Source organism: Apis mellifera, linkage group LG10 (genome assembly GCF_003254395.2).
Source record: "Apis mellifera strain DH4 linkage group LG10, Amel_HAv3.1, whole genome shotgun sequence".
Lineage (NCBI taxonomy): Eukaryota > Metazoa > Arthropoda > Insecta > Hymenoptera > Apidae > Apis > Apis mellifera.
The window spans coordinates 10,223,537-10,240,087 of NC_037647.1; the positions used below are offsets into that span (position 1 = coordinate 10,223,537).

The following is a 16,551-nucleotide window of genomic DNA, read 5'->3' on the forward strand; positions in this document are numbered from 1 at the left end:
ATTTATATTCTTCAAATTAATATTTACATATAACTTTTTTCAAATATTTAAATTTAGATCTGTCTTTGTCTATAGCAAGTATACATAAAAGAGAAATAAATAATATAATATTTATTATATAATATAGAGATAGAATAAAAATTTATTATCTAGAGATAGAATAAAGATATCAGCGCCATCTTTCTAGTATCACAAATAAAACTAAGAAAATAAATAACAAAAAAATAAAGATAGAGTATGCTATCTGATTAATTTTTTGTTTTTTATCTTCTATCTTGTCTATAATTATATTAATCTAAGACACATGTAATATGAATAAGTAGAAATAATAATGGGTTTATTAACGGATCCTCGAGCAGGATCTGGAAAAATAATAAAATTTTTATTAAAATGGGAACAACCCCTTTGTTATTTTTTATATATAAGTGGTATTATATGGATGTTATTTCTTGCTTTACCTGTATTTAATGACAGTAAGTATAAAATTGAAATATATTATTAAAATATTATAAATTAAAAGAATTAGATACTTCATATCAATTAAATTATTATATGAATTAAATAAAAATTTAATTAGAATGCAATAAAATATATTATTTATGATTTGTACAAAATATTTTAAATTATAATAAATATATTTATATAAATATATTAAAATTTAATTATTATCTTATGTATGTAATGTATATAATTTTTTATATTTTTAACATATTTAAAAATTATATAAATATATAATATTATATAAATAGAAATCAAATATGTAAATCAAATATTTAAAATATTTATTATCAATTATTTATTGTAGGATATATTATTAATAATATATATATTTTTTAAATATATAGATACCTATTTTTCTGAAAATGCTTTATTACCAGGATTGGTTACAAAAGAAAGTAATTTGGAACAAATAGCGAAACATTATTATGTACACTTATTACATGAAATGAAACAATATCCAGATATAATGCCATATGCATGGTTAGCTGCTACATTAAACCAGCTTCATTTAGACGTTTTTCTACATAATTTTACATTAATATATCCTTTTCAAGAACAACACGTAAGCATATAAAAAAAGATACTTTTTTTATTAAGTAAACAATTTTTTAAATATTTTTTAAAGTTATTTATTAAATGATAAGTTATTTCTTTATCATTATCAAAAAAGGAGTTATAATAGTAGAAGTATAAAATATTTATAGTTTATAGGTCAAAATATATATGGAATTATAAGAGCTTCAAGAGCAGCCAGTACAGAAGCAATTGTAGTAAGTGTTCCTTTTAGACCAATTAATAGTATTTATTTGGATACTACACCTTCTATTGCTCTACTTCTTGCATTTGCTAAATTTTGTAGAAGTAAGTATTTACATAAATATATAAATTATTATTGTATTAATACTGTTAGTTATTTTATTTTATAGTATTATCTTTTGATAAAATAGAAAGTATTCTTGTTGTATTATTTACAATATTTATATTTATATTTATATTTATATTTATATTTATATAAAAACATTTAAATAATAATTTGCAAAAATATAAATATATCATATAAATTATAAGGAAATAAATGAAAATTTAAAACTAAATGTAAAAATAAGATATAATTTTATATAATATTTTATGTATTTTATATAATTAAATATATATATTTATAAATAAATATATATATATTTCATTAATATATTATAACATTTTATTGATGTAGAACAAAAATACTGGGCAAAGGATATTATATTTTTAATAACAGAACATGAACAATTAGGAATACAAGCATGGTTAGATGCATATCATGGAGTTATAAGTGGTAATGAAGGGGTATTATTATCTGGAGATCTTCCTGGTCGTGCTGGTTCAATTCAAGCTGCTATTAATTTGGAGTTACATTCAATGAAGATTTCATCTATTGATGTTAAAGTATTTTTTATTTTTTTTTTTATTAAAACTATATTAAAATATAATTATATTAAATTTATGATAAAAAATTCCATAATAATTTTTTTTATTTTGTATAATTTATATATATGTATATATATATGTATGTACATATAGTGCAATATAGTGCAAATTTATATAAAATAATTTGTTAAAAAATGGTGAAATAATATAAATCTTTATTTGCTAGATAGAAGGATTAAATGGACGATTACCCAATTTAGATCTTTTTAATTTGGCACAAAATATGATAGCTAAAGAAGGAATTCGGCAATCGTTTCAAAGACGTTTTGATGTTAAATATAAAAACAAATTTAAAAATTGGTGGTATCATTTTAATACTCTTCTGATGATGATTACAAGTCAAGCTACTGGAATTCCAACAGGAAATCATGGATTATTCCATAGGTAAAAAATTATTATTTATAATTATAATATTATAATATAATATATATATAACATTATAATAATTATTTTAAAAAATAATAAATATAAAAAATCTTAAAAAGATAAATTATTATACTTTTTAATTAAAAAGATTATTAAAAAAGATGATTGAATTTTAATTATTAATTATATTTAATATTTTAATTATTATATTTGACTTTTCTTAATAAAATTTATTTAATAATTTTTTCTGAATGGTTATTATAGATTCGGTATTGAAGCAATTACTTTAGAAGGTTTTGAAAAACCTGGTCACCAAAATTCTGATGGAAATTTTTATCAAGTTGGTCGTATTGTAGAAAGTATTATACGATCATTAAATAATTTGTTAGAACGTTTTCACCAATCTTATTTCTTTTATTTACTTCCATCAACTGATACTTACATTTCTATTGGTAAGTGAACAATAATAATTATATAATAAAATAAAAATTTATGTTGAAATTCTAATTTATTTTTGTTAAGAAGAAATTATTTAAAAATTTATAAATTACTTCAAAAAAAGAAAATTTTTAAATAATTTTAAATAATAATTTTTTAAATATTTAAATATTTGTAAAAAATTGTAAAAAATTTCTTATATATTTATTTAAAAATTATTTAAAAGCTTATTATATATTTAAATATAAATAATTAAAAAATATTTTAGGACTTTATATAAGATCTTTAGTCTTAATTATTGCTGGAATATTTATAAAAGCTTTTTCAATGTGGCAAAGACTTCAAATATCTAATTCTGTGGAAGATAAAAAAATGTCTATTATTAAGCATTCAAAGGTTTGTTTTTATAATTATATTGTTAATTTATATTTACAAAATTATATTAATATATATTTATATTTTAAAAATATTAATATATATTTACAAAACTAATTAAAAGTTATTATAAAAAAAAAGAATAGAATAAAATAATTTATGAATGATAATGATAAATGTAGTTCAATATTTATAATATTATGCTTTTATATTTCAATTTTTGTAAATATATATTTTATAGGATGATGGATTGGATATTGGTGTTATTACATCAGAAATATTATGGGTTCATATTTGTGGAATTGTGATTACAATATCCCCAATTGTATTTACTTATTTTGGCAGAGAAATGAATTTTCGTACAGAAGATTCTATATATTTTGGTTTCATGGCTATAACTATTTTAACATTAATATGGCCTTTATATTGCAAACGGTAATTTTAGTATTGATTAATTATTGTATATTATATTTTAATAAATTTTTATTTTTAGACAAATGAAGTATAAAAATGCAGTTTTAGTTTGTGTAATTGCATTAGTAGAATTAGGAACAATATTAATGTGTATAGCAATGCATAATTTTTCTCTAGCACTTCTTGTGGCTATAATTTATGTACCTATTATTCTATCAATAACACCAAAACAAAATTTCACAAAGTAAGTCTATCTTGAAAATAATTTTTTGATTATATTAAAATTATTATATGTTTATTATTATTTTATATTATTTATATTTTATTTAATTATTATAATAAAATTACTTTTATATTTTATACTTGTTATAATAAAAACAAAAAATAATATAAATTTAAAAATCAAATATATATATATTTATATTTATATATATTTATACTTATAATTATTTATATTTATTTTATTCTATTTATTTTTCTTTTATTTATTTATATGTTTATTATGAATTATGAATATTGAATTATTGAGTTATTATTTATTGTGAATTAAAATTTTTAATAAAAATAATTAATAGAAATAATTTATAAAATTATGTTTCAGATTTCACAAAATGCTATCCTTTATCTGGATTTTTTTACATCCATTTATAATTTCAAGTTTATTCATAATATGTTATACATATGTGAACTTTTCTTCGGATTCTTTCTTTTCAATATTATTTCGTGGACAACGTGCTATAAAACAAGCATTTGTATTTAGTATTATGGATTCAATGATTTATGGAAATTGGTTGTATAATGTAACAGTTTCTATAATGTTTCCTATTTGGATTTTATTTTGGAATATTTTATGTTCTAATAGTAATATAAACTTATAATATAACTTATATATATATATATATAACTTTTAATATTTAATATATAAATAAACTTTTTTATAATAAAGATTATAATAAAAGTAATATAGTTTTATTAATATTTCTTACTGTTATTATTATTTAACAGCTTAATAAATAATGTATTATATATTATATTAATTTTGAAAAAGTATAATTGTCATATAATATATAATTAGTAATTATAGTTTAGTACAATTACTATCATAGTAAAATAATAGTAAAATAGTAATATATATATATTATCATATAAGTAATACTCATAGTAAAATAATTATATATCTGAAAAATTAAAATTACTATAACAATAATGAATTGATTTTTTAATTATATTATTTTAAAATTTTAGATAGTTATAACTTTATATATAATATATAGAAAATTTATGATTAGCACAATTACTATATTTATTAAATATTATAAAATATATACATTGTAAAATATGTTATATATAAAATATAATAAGAATTTTTTGTATTTATTTACATGAAAAATTTAATTTTTTTTATCATTTTCATAAAATAATATAATTTATTTAATTTTTTATATATGATTATAAAATATTTAAATTTATTTTTTATTTATTTTTTATTTAATAAAAAATAGATATATAAAATATAAAATAATACATATAAAATAACATATATTTAAAATATGTATAATATTTTACTTTATTTTTTTAATTAATTAATATCATTTTGAACTAATTTTTTATATTACTTTTTTTTTATATAATATGAAAGTAAATTAAAATTTTATGATTCTTTATAGATGTCGCCATTTTAATAGTTTCCGTGGCAACCATGAAAACAAACTTTTATAGAAAAATAATGATAATTTTTTAAAACAAATAAAGCTATCTTTTGTGTTAATCATGAAAGCTTCTCCAACTTGGGTTGATAAAGTTCAAGATAAATTTGAACAATGGTAAATATAAAAATAGTGTTTTCATGTATTCAATATAAAATAATAATTTATAATATATTTAACATTAAATATAATATAACATAATTTAAAATATATTAATATAAATAATATGACAAAAATATTATTTTTATATTTTTTTATATTTTTAGTAAGTAATATTGTAATTAATAATGTTTTAATTATAATGTATTTTTTTTTATAATCTACTAGTAGTATAATGATAACATTTATTAATGATAATATATTATGATAATTATTTCTATAATTAATTATATTTTAAATATATTATTTATTATTTTAATATTTGTAAATTTAAATTTATATAAATTTGAGTAATAAATTTCTATAAAAAAATAAAATCATTTTATTAGAAAATTAATTTTATATTTTATGGCATAAATAAAATTTTTTAAACTTGCATTAATATTATTTTGTATTATTTATAATAATAAATATTATTTATATTGTTGCAGTATATATGATTTATGTTTTAATCCGGATGGAACTCAATTAGTTATTGCTGCTGGTCAACAAGTTCTTGTTTATGAAACTAATGAAGGTACATTAATTCAACCATTAAAAGGTAATTAAATTTATTCAAATGTAAAATAATTACTTTAATAATATATATATATATATATATATATATATATATATATATATATATATATATAAAATCTATATAATAATAAATAATGATATATAATCTATTATATCATATATATGTTATCTATTTGTAACTTATAGGTCATAAAGATGTAGTTTATTGTGTATGTTATGCAAAAGATGGTAAAAAATTTGCATCAGGCAGTGCAGATAAAAGTGTTATCATTTGGACATCAAGATTAGAGGGTATACTTAAATATTCGTAAGTTGTTTCTATTTTGTAAATTATCTAAATAATATAATACTAATAGATATAATTATAACTAAATACAATGATACATATGCATTAAATACATTTGCATTAAGTAACTTTTTGAATAAATAATAATTAATAATTTAATAACTAATGAAATTCATAAATATAAAACTATAAATTAATAAAAATATAAAAAGTATTATTGTAAATCATTATAAAGAATATGTATATAAAATTTTTTAATCTTTATATATACATATGAAAATGTGATTAAAATTTTTGATAAAATTTTTGAATTTTTTTTACAATTTATTATTAAATAAAATTATATATTTACAAATTTTATGTAATTATATATACTATAAAATTTATTGATTATATATTTATAATTCTGTTTTAGACATAATGAAGCTGTTCAAACTATGCAATTCAATCCAGTATCACATCAACTTTTAAGTTGTTCTTTATCAGATATAGCATTTTGGTCTCCAGAACAAAAAGCTGTTGTAAAGCATAAATCAAGAGGAAGAGTAAATTGTTGTGCTTGGACAAGAGATGGTCAATATCTAGCAATTGGTTTGGCATCTGGCTATGTTTCTATAAGAAATAAAGTTTGTTTTATTTATAACTTATGTATTACCAAAAATTTAAAAATATAATCTTATTAAAAAAATCTTATATAAAAATATAATCTTAATATATAATATTATTTTTCTTTATTTTTGTTTTGCAATTTTGAATAATATAATGTTTAAATAATTTTGTCATTAAAAATTTTCGATAAAAAATATTAAATTAAAAAATATTATTTTTAATTTATTATAATATTTTTAGAATGGAGAAGAACAAACACGAATTGAGAGACAAACTGGAACACCTATTTGGAGTTTATTGTGGAATAGACAATGGTAAAAAAAATAATTATATAACAAATATAACTTATATTAAAATTTATATTCTTTAATTTATTATTTTTGATTTTAATTTATAAATTTTATTTTATTATATTATACTATAATTTATAATATGATAATCGTACTTTAAATATTTTTTATATAGAATTAATGAAATTATAGTAATTTATTCCTATATTATTCACAGGGAAGAATCAACAGATGTTCTCTGTATTGCTGAATGGAATGGGACCATATCTTTTTATTCAATTTCAGGCAAACCATTTGGAAAAGATAGATTACTTAATTTTATACCTCTTAAAATGTGTAATTTTGCAGGAGGTCAATATATTTTAGTTTGTGGAAGTAATAAACAATGTATACTAATGACATATGATGGAATACAATTAATTAATGTTGGTGGAATATTTTCCTCTTGGATTTGGAGTTGTGCTGTACATCCAACTTCTACACATGTTGTATGATTAAAAATTTCCATTATTTAATTTCTAATTAAAAAATTATTATTTTTTTAATTCAGTTTATTTTCTTTAATTAATAACTGTATAATTTTATTATTTTATGATATATTTTGATTCATAAAATTTATAATATATTTATAATATAATTATTTACAAAGATATTATATGTTTGTTTATTTAGGCTCTTGGTTGTCAAGATGGAATAATAACATATTTGCAGTTATCTTGGGACATTATTCATGGATTATATGGAGATAGATATGCATATAGAGAAAATATGACTGATGTAATAATACAAAATTTAATTACTAGTCAAAAAGTTCGTATTAAGTGTAAAGATTTAGTAAGTAAAAAAAGTATAAAAAAGTAATTTTATAATAAATTTAAAATTTAGATTTTTTTAATTTTTAAATTAAAATATATAGAAAAATATTTTTTATATATTATATATTATATTATTTTATATTTAATATATTATATAAAATGATAAATTATAATTGAAATTTAAAAAATTAATATATATTGTTATTAAAATTATTTATTTTTAGATACATCGCATTGCTGTGTACAAGAATAGATTAGCAGTTCAATTATCAGAACGAGTAATAATTTATGAACCATTAAATTCTAATGATGGAATGCATTATCGAATATATGAAAAATTAAATCAAGCATTAAGTTGTAATTTATTAGTCATAACTACAAATAATTTAATTTTATGTACAGAAAGAAGATTGCAAAGTTTATCTTTTAATGGTATAATAGAAAGAGAATGGATACTTGATGGACTTATAACTTATATAAAAGTTATTGGTGGACCAATTGGACAAGAATGCCTTATTATAGGTTTTTATAATTTTATATGAATTAATATAAAAAAAAATACTTTATTTAATAATAAAATAAAATAAAATTAATATTTGCAATTTTTTAAAAATCCATTAAAATTATTAATTTAATTATTATACTATCATAATTATATACTTACTATCATAATTATACTTGTTAATATTATTAAATTTTTATTTACATTAATTTAATCATTTTTTTATATAAGCAATTTTTTTTATTTAATTATTTTTGATTATTTTGATTAAATAAAATTAAGATATTTAATAAATATATTTAAAATATAAAAATGTTTTTATATTTTTTAGGTTTAAATACTGGATATATAGTAAAAATATATTTAGATAATCCTTTTCCAGCATACTTACTAAAGATTGAAAGTTCTGTAAGATGTCTTGATATTAGCTCATTAAAAGAAAAACTTGCTGTTGTTAGTGATCATGGAATTCTTTATGTGTTTGATTTATATACAGAAGAAAAACTTCAAGAATTTCAAAATGTAAATAGTGTGGCTTTTAATACTTGTTTTGAAGAAATAATGTGTTTTTCAACTGGAGAATATTTAGCAATAAAAGTAGGAAATTTTACAGAATATAGACAAAAATTTTCTGGACTTGTTATGGGTCATAATAAATCAAAAGTGTATTGTTTAAATGGTTGTTCTATTGTTACTATAGAGGTAAATTCCTATTTTAATTATAAACAATTATTACATACTGTAAGCAATATTATTACATTGAAATATTTATTATTTATATATAGGTCCCACTGTCATTATTTATGTATCAATATATCGATATTAGTCTTTTTTCTGATGCTTATAATATAGCATGTCTTGGAGTAGCAGATTCTGACTGGTTTGCTCTAGGAATTGCTGCATTAGAAAATTTAGAATTAAATATAGCATACTCTTCTTTTGCTAGAGTTAAAAATTTAAGATACATAGAAGTTTTGTCAGAAGTAGAAGAAAAACTTAAATCTGGAGAATGGGGACGAGAAGCATGTATGGCTACTACTGCAGCTGCTATGGGAAAGCTAAAAGATGCTGCAAAACTTTTTCAAAAAGCTGGTTTACAACAATATGCATTAACTATGTATTCTGATTTACGTATGTTTGATATTGCACAAGAATTTATTGTTAGTGGAAACAATCAGGTTAGTAAAATATATATTATTTTTTAAAAAAATAAAATAAAAAAAATTTTAATAATATGTTTAGGATCGTACTATTTTACTTCGTAAACGAGCAGAATGGGCCAAAAGTCTTGGAGAACCTCGTGCTGCAGCAGAAATGTTTCTTTCAGCAGGAGATATTGATCGTGCCATAAATATAATTGCAGAATATGGTTGGATTGACATGTTAATTAAAGTTGGCAGACAACTTGATAAGACAGATAGAGATAATCTAACTATAATAGCTAAAAAATTGAAAAGACTAGGTGCAACACATGGTGCAGCAGAAATTTTTAGCCGTTTAGGAGATGATCCTGATGTAGCAGATGTTTTAGTAGAAGCTCAAGCTTGGCCAGAAGCTTTTGAATTAGCTGAAAGAAATCCAAAACTGAAAGCTAGAATATATGGACCATATGCAAGATGGTTGGCAGAAACTGGTCATTTTTCCGAAGCACAAAAAGGTAAATATAAAAAAATATTATTTTGTGTATATATATATATACATATATATGTATATCCATTTAAATAGGAACTAATAATTAAAAGAAATTAAGAATTTTTCATATTTAAATTTTGTTAATGTTCAATAATTTTGTTCAATAATTTTTTGTTTTCTATCTAAATAATATTATATATTATTAAAATTAATATTTAAATAAAATATAATAAAAATGTATTTTAAAAAATATAAAAATAATATTTTATGATTTCTTTATATTAAATTTATGTGAAATAATATTAAAGTTAAAAATATAAAGTTAAAAAAATTCATTCAATTCTGTAGCATTTCAGATAGCTGGCCAATCAGATGAATCTATAATGGTTTTGATAATGTTAGCTAAAAATGCAGTTACTGAAAAAAGATTTCGTGATGCTTCTTATTTTTATTTACTACTTTCTCAAATAAGTTTAAATCTTAACAAAACTACGGATGAATTACAAACAATATTTCTTCAATATTATGAAAAAGCTGAAATTTATTATGCATATCATGAAGTGCATAAATATGTGGTAATTATTAAATATAATTTACAATATATTAATAATTCCAATACATTATATAATAATACAATAGATTATATAAACATAAAATAAAAATTACAAAGAACATTATAATAATAATAATATATTAATAAAAATAAAATTTTGATAACTTAGTATTCAATAATCCAATATACCTTAATTATAACAATTATATGAACATTATTTGATAATTATATTTAATATAATAATTTTATTTAATTAATTTCATTCATTTTTTGTTAATAAATGATATTATATTAATCATGATTATTTTTGAAATTTTTTTTATTTATTTTTTTTATCTACATTATAAATATGTCCAATAATTCAATATTTCTAAAATTTCAAACTCGGACTTTATATATCGGACTTTAATATATCTAAAATATAGTATAAAATTACATTATATAAATTTTAAATTATAATTTAAAAAATATTAGCAAATAATATAATTTATATTATATATATTATATTTATATTATAATTATATTAAATTAAAATATTATAATAATGTAATATTAAAATGAAATTTTATATTAGGAATTATTAAATAATATATTTTGTAGGAAGAACCATTTACATCATTAATGCCAGATGCCCTTTTCAACATTGCTCGATTTCTTCTAATTAAAACTGAAAATATTCAGATTGAAGGAATCTCGAGATTTATTATAATATATACATTATTAAAACAAGCCAATTTTCTTGGTGCTAATAAACTAAGTATGCAATTACTCGAAAAACTACGAAAAATAAAAATTCCAATAAATCAATTTAGTCATTTAGAAATTTCAAACTTAAATGCTCGAGCTTCATCTTATAAAGATCCAGAAGAACTTTTACCACTTTGTTATAAATGTTCAACTTTTAATCCTCTGTTACCATCAAACAATGAAGGAAAATGTGTGCAATGTGGATTAAAATTTCAATATTCTTTTGTAATGTTTGGTAAATATTATTTAATGTGTGTATATATATATGTGATTTATTTTTTTATTTATTAAAAATACTCATTATATCATTATAAATTACATATAAAGAATAACATTAAAAACAATTAAATTTTTATAAAAATATTTTAATAATTTAAAAAAATGTTTATAATATTTATTGAAATTGTAATTTAATTATTTGTAAATATAAATTGTAATTAATATATTTATAATAATTTTTATAACAATATTTACAAAATTACAGAAATTTTACCATTGGTTGAATTTGAATTAGAAGAAAGTATATCTGATGAAGAAGCAGAAAAGTTAATAAATGAATCATCATTATCTAATGATATTTCAGATACAGATCAATTTTCTGTTAATACTGAAGTAGATCTTTTTACGGCCCGTTTAATGAAATATGAGGTATCATCATAAATTCATAATAATTTTACTAAGAAATGATGTGCAGATATAATTTCATTTGAATTTCAAATTTATAAAAATGTTTTGGATTTTTGTATTTGATATTTTTTTATTTAATAACATATAAATATCAATTTATATGAAATAATAATTTAAAATAAATAATTTCAAATAAAAGTTATATTCTATCTTATAAATAAATTAATTTGAAATATTAAGTTAATTTTTTAAATAACAATATTTCAAAAATTTCTATATTTGCTCATCAAATTTATAATTATTAACTTATAATTTCATAAGTTAAAAATATTAATGCGTAATATATAATTAATAAGTAATAATATTATATATTGAATATCTTTGATTATTTATCTTTCAATAAGAATATTATATTTTTATCATACATTTCACAGATATTACATGTCAAATTTATTTATTTTAGGAAAAATCTAGTTCTACTATAATTGTGGGAAGAAATGTTTTAAAAAGTATGGACCCATGTACAGTATTAATTATTAAATGGCCAAAACCATTTAAAACAAGATATTTTAAAAATCTTTTACCTGATTTACAAATTACATTTTGTAAATCTTGTTTAAAGGTATATCAAATTCATTATTCATATTATGATATTATATAAATTAAATTAATACAAAAAAATTTTAAATACTTAAAAAATATAAATAATTAAAAATTGATTAATGATATTATAGATCATTTTAAATTAAAGTATATTTATATTTAATTTGCAATAAATATAATAATTTTATTTTTTCTAGCTATTTCATTTGGATGATTATGAATTGGCTTTATTACGACATGGATACTGTCCGTTTTGTAGAACAATAAATAAGATTTCTAATTAGTATTTTCTATTAATTTATATATATATATATTTATACATAATTTATATATATATATGTATATAATTTTATATTGTTTTTATTGTAAAAAATTATCGTGATTCAATTTAAACCTATATTAATATATTTTCTATATTAATATTATAATTTTATAATTATAAATTCTATATTATCTATATTTCTATATTAATATATTTAATTATTTTTTTTTTCTTTCTTATTTTTATATTTCTTATTCTAAACATATAATAAAATATATAACTAATAAAATTTGTTTATAGAAATTTGTTTTAATTTTATTAAAATTATGTAAATTTAATAAATTAGTTAATTAATAAAGTGTAAAATATATTTAAATAATTTATATTATTGAATCGAATTTTATATGTAATGAATAATTTAACAATCCAGTTATGTAAACATAAGCAGATAGTAAGTTAGTTTTCATTTACATGCTAATTATTCTAATTTCTTGGATACCGTTGTACGAAATCTAAAGTAGAATTGTATGTATTTCGAACAGTTATAATTTGGAAGATGTTCCGTATAGTTTGGTTGGTAATTTTTTTTTTTGGAAATTACGTTAATTGTCAATTAAATAATGATAATATTACTGAAATTCAAAATTCAATGACTCGTGGAAAGTGTAAGTAATAGAAAAATAAGTATTATTTCTAAAATATTATACTATATTTATATTATATTGTATTTATAAATAATATTAAAGAAATTGAAAAAATAATAAAAATTATATAAAACTATATATATAATTTGATAAATTATTAAAAATTATATTTTAATTTTTGCTATGTAACTTAATTATATAAATTATTATATAAATATTCATATATAAAAATAATTCATATATAATATCAAATTATTAAATGAATTTTTAAACAGTTTTCCCGCTCTTCAGTGTTATTCGTTTTGCAAACTCACAATGCCTTGCTAGCAACAATTTAAATGGTACATGTTTTACTAGAAGAGAATGTCGTGATTATGGTGGAACACCATCTGGTACTTGTGCAAATGGACATGGTATTTGTTGTGTTTGTAAGTAATTTAAGAATTTAATTAATTTTTTTATATTTAGAAGAATATTTAATAAAAACTTGAATTTTATGTCTACAGTTCAAAAAACATGTAGTTCCACAACAAATGTAAATAATACATATTTTATAAATCCAGAATATCCAACAACTTATGAAGGACAAGGCCGATGTACAATAACAGTACAACGTTGTAATTCGAACATTTGTCAAGTAAGTTAATAAAATATATTTAAAACTTTAAATTTATATTATTATTTGATAAAAATTATTTTTGAGATTTATTATTGAACTGAATAGAATGTGTTGACAAAATATATAATAATGAAATATATAATAAATATAACTATAAAATTAGTTTAATATGTAATATATATTCTTATTTTCTGATTTTCATTATATTTATATTTATATAACTTATAATATTATAAAATAATACCAATTTATAATTGATATTATATTAAATTGATTTTAGCTACGTTTGGATTTCTTGGAATTTACTCTTGCTTCACCAAATGCTAGCGGAATTTGTGACTTTGAGTTTCTTTTAGTTTCTGGATCTGGAAGTATAGTACCTCGAATTTGTGGAGAAAATGCAAACCAACATTGTAATAAATAAAACTACTAAAAATAGTTAAATAAACCTATAAAAATTAATAATAATTAAATATAAATATAAAAATTAACTATATATAATTATAAATGAATATATTATAATATTATATTAAATATTTAATTATATAATATATTTATTATTAAATAATATAAGTGATATAGTTAATTTAAAATATTGATTTAAATTTTTCAGTATATGTGGATTTCAATGGTGACACACCTATTATGATATCAGTTGACACTAACTCTAAATATAAAGATCGTTGGAATATAAGAATTCAACAATTATCTTGCGATTCTACATATAAAGGCATGTATATTATATCCTTTTTTATCAAATATATTTCATAATTAATAAAATTTACAAATTTGCTTGTATTATATTATATAAAAAAAAATAGTAATAATTTTATTTATAAAATTTATAATTTTTTTTATATTTTAAAAAATAAAATATTGAAAAAATCAATTTTTTTTTAAATTGTAATAATATTAAAAAAATATATTTTTTAAATTATATAAAATTAGAATTAAGAATCATCTAATGTTTAAAATAAAATAAAATAATATAATATCAAAATATACCAATTGATAAAGAATTCTTTTTATAGCTCCAAATGGATGTTTACAGTATTATGATAGTGTCTCAAATATTGTAACAAGTTTTAACTATGGCACAACACAAAATCCAAGAGGTATTATAACTACTTAATTTATATGAAGAATAATTAAAAAATTAAACAGATTGTCAATTATGTAAATATACATAAATGATGAAAAACAATTATAAAAACAATCTGATTAGGCAATAGTGAAATAATTAGTATTTTAAAAAAAGAATTTTAAAAATTAAATTTCATAAATTAAATTAGATATTATTTAAATTTTTAATTCAATAATATAAATTATTTTAGCACCAGAATTTGGTACACGACAAATTGCAAATACAAATTATGGTGTATGTATAAGAATGGCACAAGGATATTGTGCTATTGAATGGTCTCAAACAAATTCAAATTCATTTTCTGTTTCTGGAGATACAGGTTCATTTGATTCTACTATAATAGGTAAAATATATTGTAATATTTTAATTAATTTATATTTTAATAATTTATTTATTTCTATGATATATATCTATAGTTATATTAGTAATATTAAGATTATAATTTTAGAAAGAAAAAAAATATAATTACAAATTAAAATTTAAAAATCAATAGAATATCAAATTTTTTATAAAATGTTTATTCTTGTTTAAATTTAATATAATAGTTATTTTGTACAAATACAAACTTATTTTTTAATTTTGAATATAAAAATATTAAAATATATTCATCCTAAAATTATATAATATTTATTATTTTTTTATTATTTATTTCTCTAATAAAAATTACAGAAAAATGATTTATTATTTTTTCCTTTTTGAAATAAATTAATATTTCAAAATTTCATTCAATATTAAAAATAAGTGAATCAAAAAATAGGCACTGAATATGCAGCACAAGCAGGAGAAAACTGTACCCAAGATTTTGTTATTATTCCACACCCATTTCAAAATGGTATTGCAATTGGTACAGAAAGATTTTGTGGAAATGGTTTTGTAACAAAAACATGTAAGTATATTTTTATATAATGATCATATTTAAAGTATATGTATATATAATATACAATTATATATATATATATATATATATATATATATAATATAGAATTAATAAAAATACAACTAATAATTTTTTTCACTTTAGCATATTCCAAACCATTTGTGTTATATGTTATTACAAATGGAAATGAATTTGAAGAAGTTGAAAATAAAGGATTTTCATTGACATATCGTCAAATACCTTGTACAGTTTGAATTGATATTTGATATTATGAAATATAAAAATTAATGTATAATTTAATGTATAATATTTTTAATTATATTTATGTAAATAAATTAAAAATTAAAAAATATATTTTTAATGAAAAAAAAATTAAAAAGAAATAAGAAATATTAAAAA

The 16,551-nt window shown here is 17.7% G+C and overlaps 3 protein-coding genes across 3 annotated transcripts; all 3 read left to right on the plus strand.

The window, feature by feature from the left end:
* The first annotated feature begins 237 nt into the window (after positions 1–237).
* On the plus strand, positions 238–4,516 carry LOC552360 (glycosylphosphatidylinositol anchor attachment 1 protein). Its single transcript, XM_026443317.1, has 10 exons — positions 238–473; positions 846–1,063; positions 1,206–1,362; positions 1,715–1,923; positions 2,132–2,349; positions 2,596–2,783; positions 3,038–3,165; positions 3,386–3,579; positions 3,638–3,802; positions 4,160–4,516. Exons 1-10 carry the CDS (start codon positions 332–334, stop codon positions 4,434–4,436), a joined length of 1,896 nt encoding a protein of 631 aa, XP_026299102.1. The 5' UTR covers positions 238–331; the 3' UTR covers positions 4,437–4,516.
* Positions 4,517–5,230: 714 nt separating this feature from the next.
* On the plus strand, positions 5,231–12,913 carry LOC727298 (intraflagellar transport protein 122 homolog). Its single transcript, XM_026443293.1, has 16 exons — positions 5,231–5,381; positions 5,855–5,964; positions 6,129–6,249; positions 6,644–6,854; positions 7,078–7,151; positions 7,345–7,615; positions 7,800–7,961; positions 8,167–8,464; positions 8,776–9,146; positions 9,230–9,622; positions 9,687–10,101; positions 10,425–10,651; positions 11,230–11,611; positions 11,861–12,024; positions 12,467–12,625; positions 12,804–12,913. The coding sequence occupies exons 1-16, from the start codon at positions 5,329–5,331 to the stop codon at positions 12,888–12,890; spliced, it is 3,498 nt and encodes a 1,165-aa protein (XP_026299078.1). The 5' UTR covers positions 5,231–5,328; the 3' UTR covers positions 12,891–12,913.
* Positions 12,914–13,247: 334 nt separating this feature from the next.
* On the plus strand, positions 13,248–16,444 carry LOC551372. The gene is made up of 9 exons (XM_623767.6): positions 13,248–13,533; positions 13,788–13,940; positions 14,019–14,149; positions 14,412–14,544; positions 14,745–14,861; positions 15,163–15,246; positions 15,466–15,618; positions 16,033–16,161; positions 16,297–16,444. The coding sequence occupies exons 1-9, from the start codon at positions 13,425–13,427 to the stop codon at positions 16,404–16,406; spliced, it is 1,119 nt and encodes a 372-aa protein (XP_623770.2). The 5' UTR covers positions 13,248–13,424; the 3' UTR covers positions 16,407–16,444.
* The last annotated feature ends 107 nt before the right edge of the window (positions 16,445–16,551 follow it).

Excerpts from the sequence above, each read along its gene's own strand:
- LOC727298 (XM_026443293.1), top strand. The coding sequence starts at position 5,329 with ATGAAAGCTTCTCCAACTTGGGTTGATAAAGTTCAAGATAAATTTGAA. Across the intron at positions 5,965-6,128 it reads ATTAATTCAACCATTAAAAG|GTCATAAAGATGTAGTTTAT; the intron begins GTAATTAAATTT and ends TGTAACTTATAG. Across the intron at positions 7,152-7,344 it reads TTATTGTGGAATAGACAATG|GGAAGAATCAACAGATGTTC; the intron begins GTAAAAAAAATA and ends TATTATTCACAG.
- LOC552360 (XM_026443317.1), top strand. The coding sequence starts at position 332 with ATGGGTTTATTAACGGATCCTCGAGCAGGATCTGGAAAAATAATAAAA. Across the intron at positions 1,924-2,131 it reads TTTCATCTATTGATGTTAAA|ATAGAAGGATTAAATGGACG; the intron begins GTATTTTTTATT and ends TTTATTTGCTAG. Across the intron at positions 3,803-4,159 it reads CCAAAACAAAATTTCACAAA|ATTTCACAAAATGCTATCCT; the intron begins GTAAGTCTATCT and ends ATTATGTTTCAG.
- LOC551372 (XM_623767.6), top strand. The coding sequence starts at position 13,425 with ATGTTCCGTATAGTTTGGTTGGTAATTTTTTTTTTTGGAAATTACGTT. Across the intron at positions 13,941-14,018 it reads ACATGGTATTTGTTGTGTTT|TTCAAAAAACATGTAGTTCC; the intron begins GTAAGTAATTTA and ends TTATGTCTACAG. Across the intron at positions 15,247-15,465 it reads CACAACACAAAATCCAAGAG|CACCAGAATTTGGTACACGA; the intron begins GTATTATAACTA and ends AAATTATTTTAG.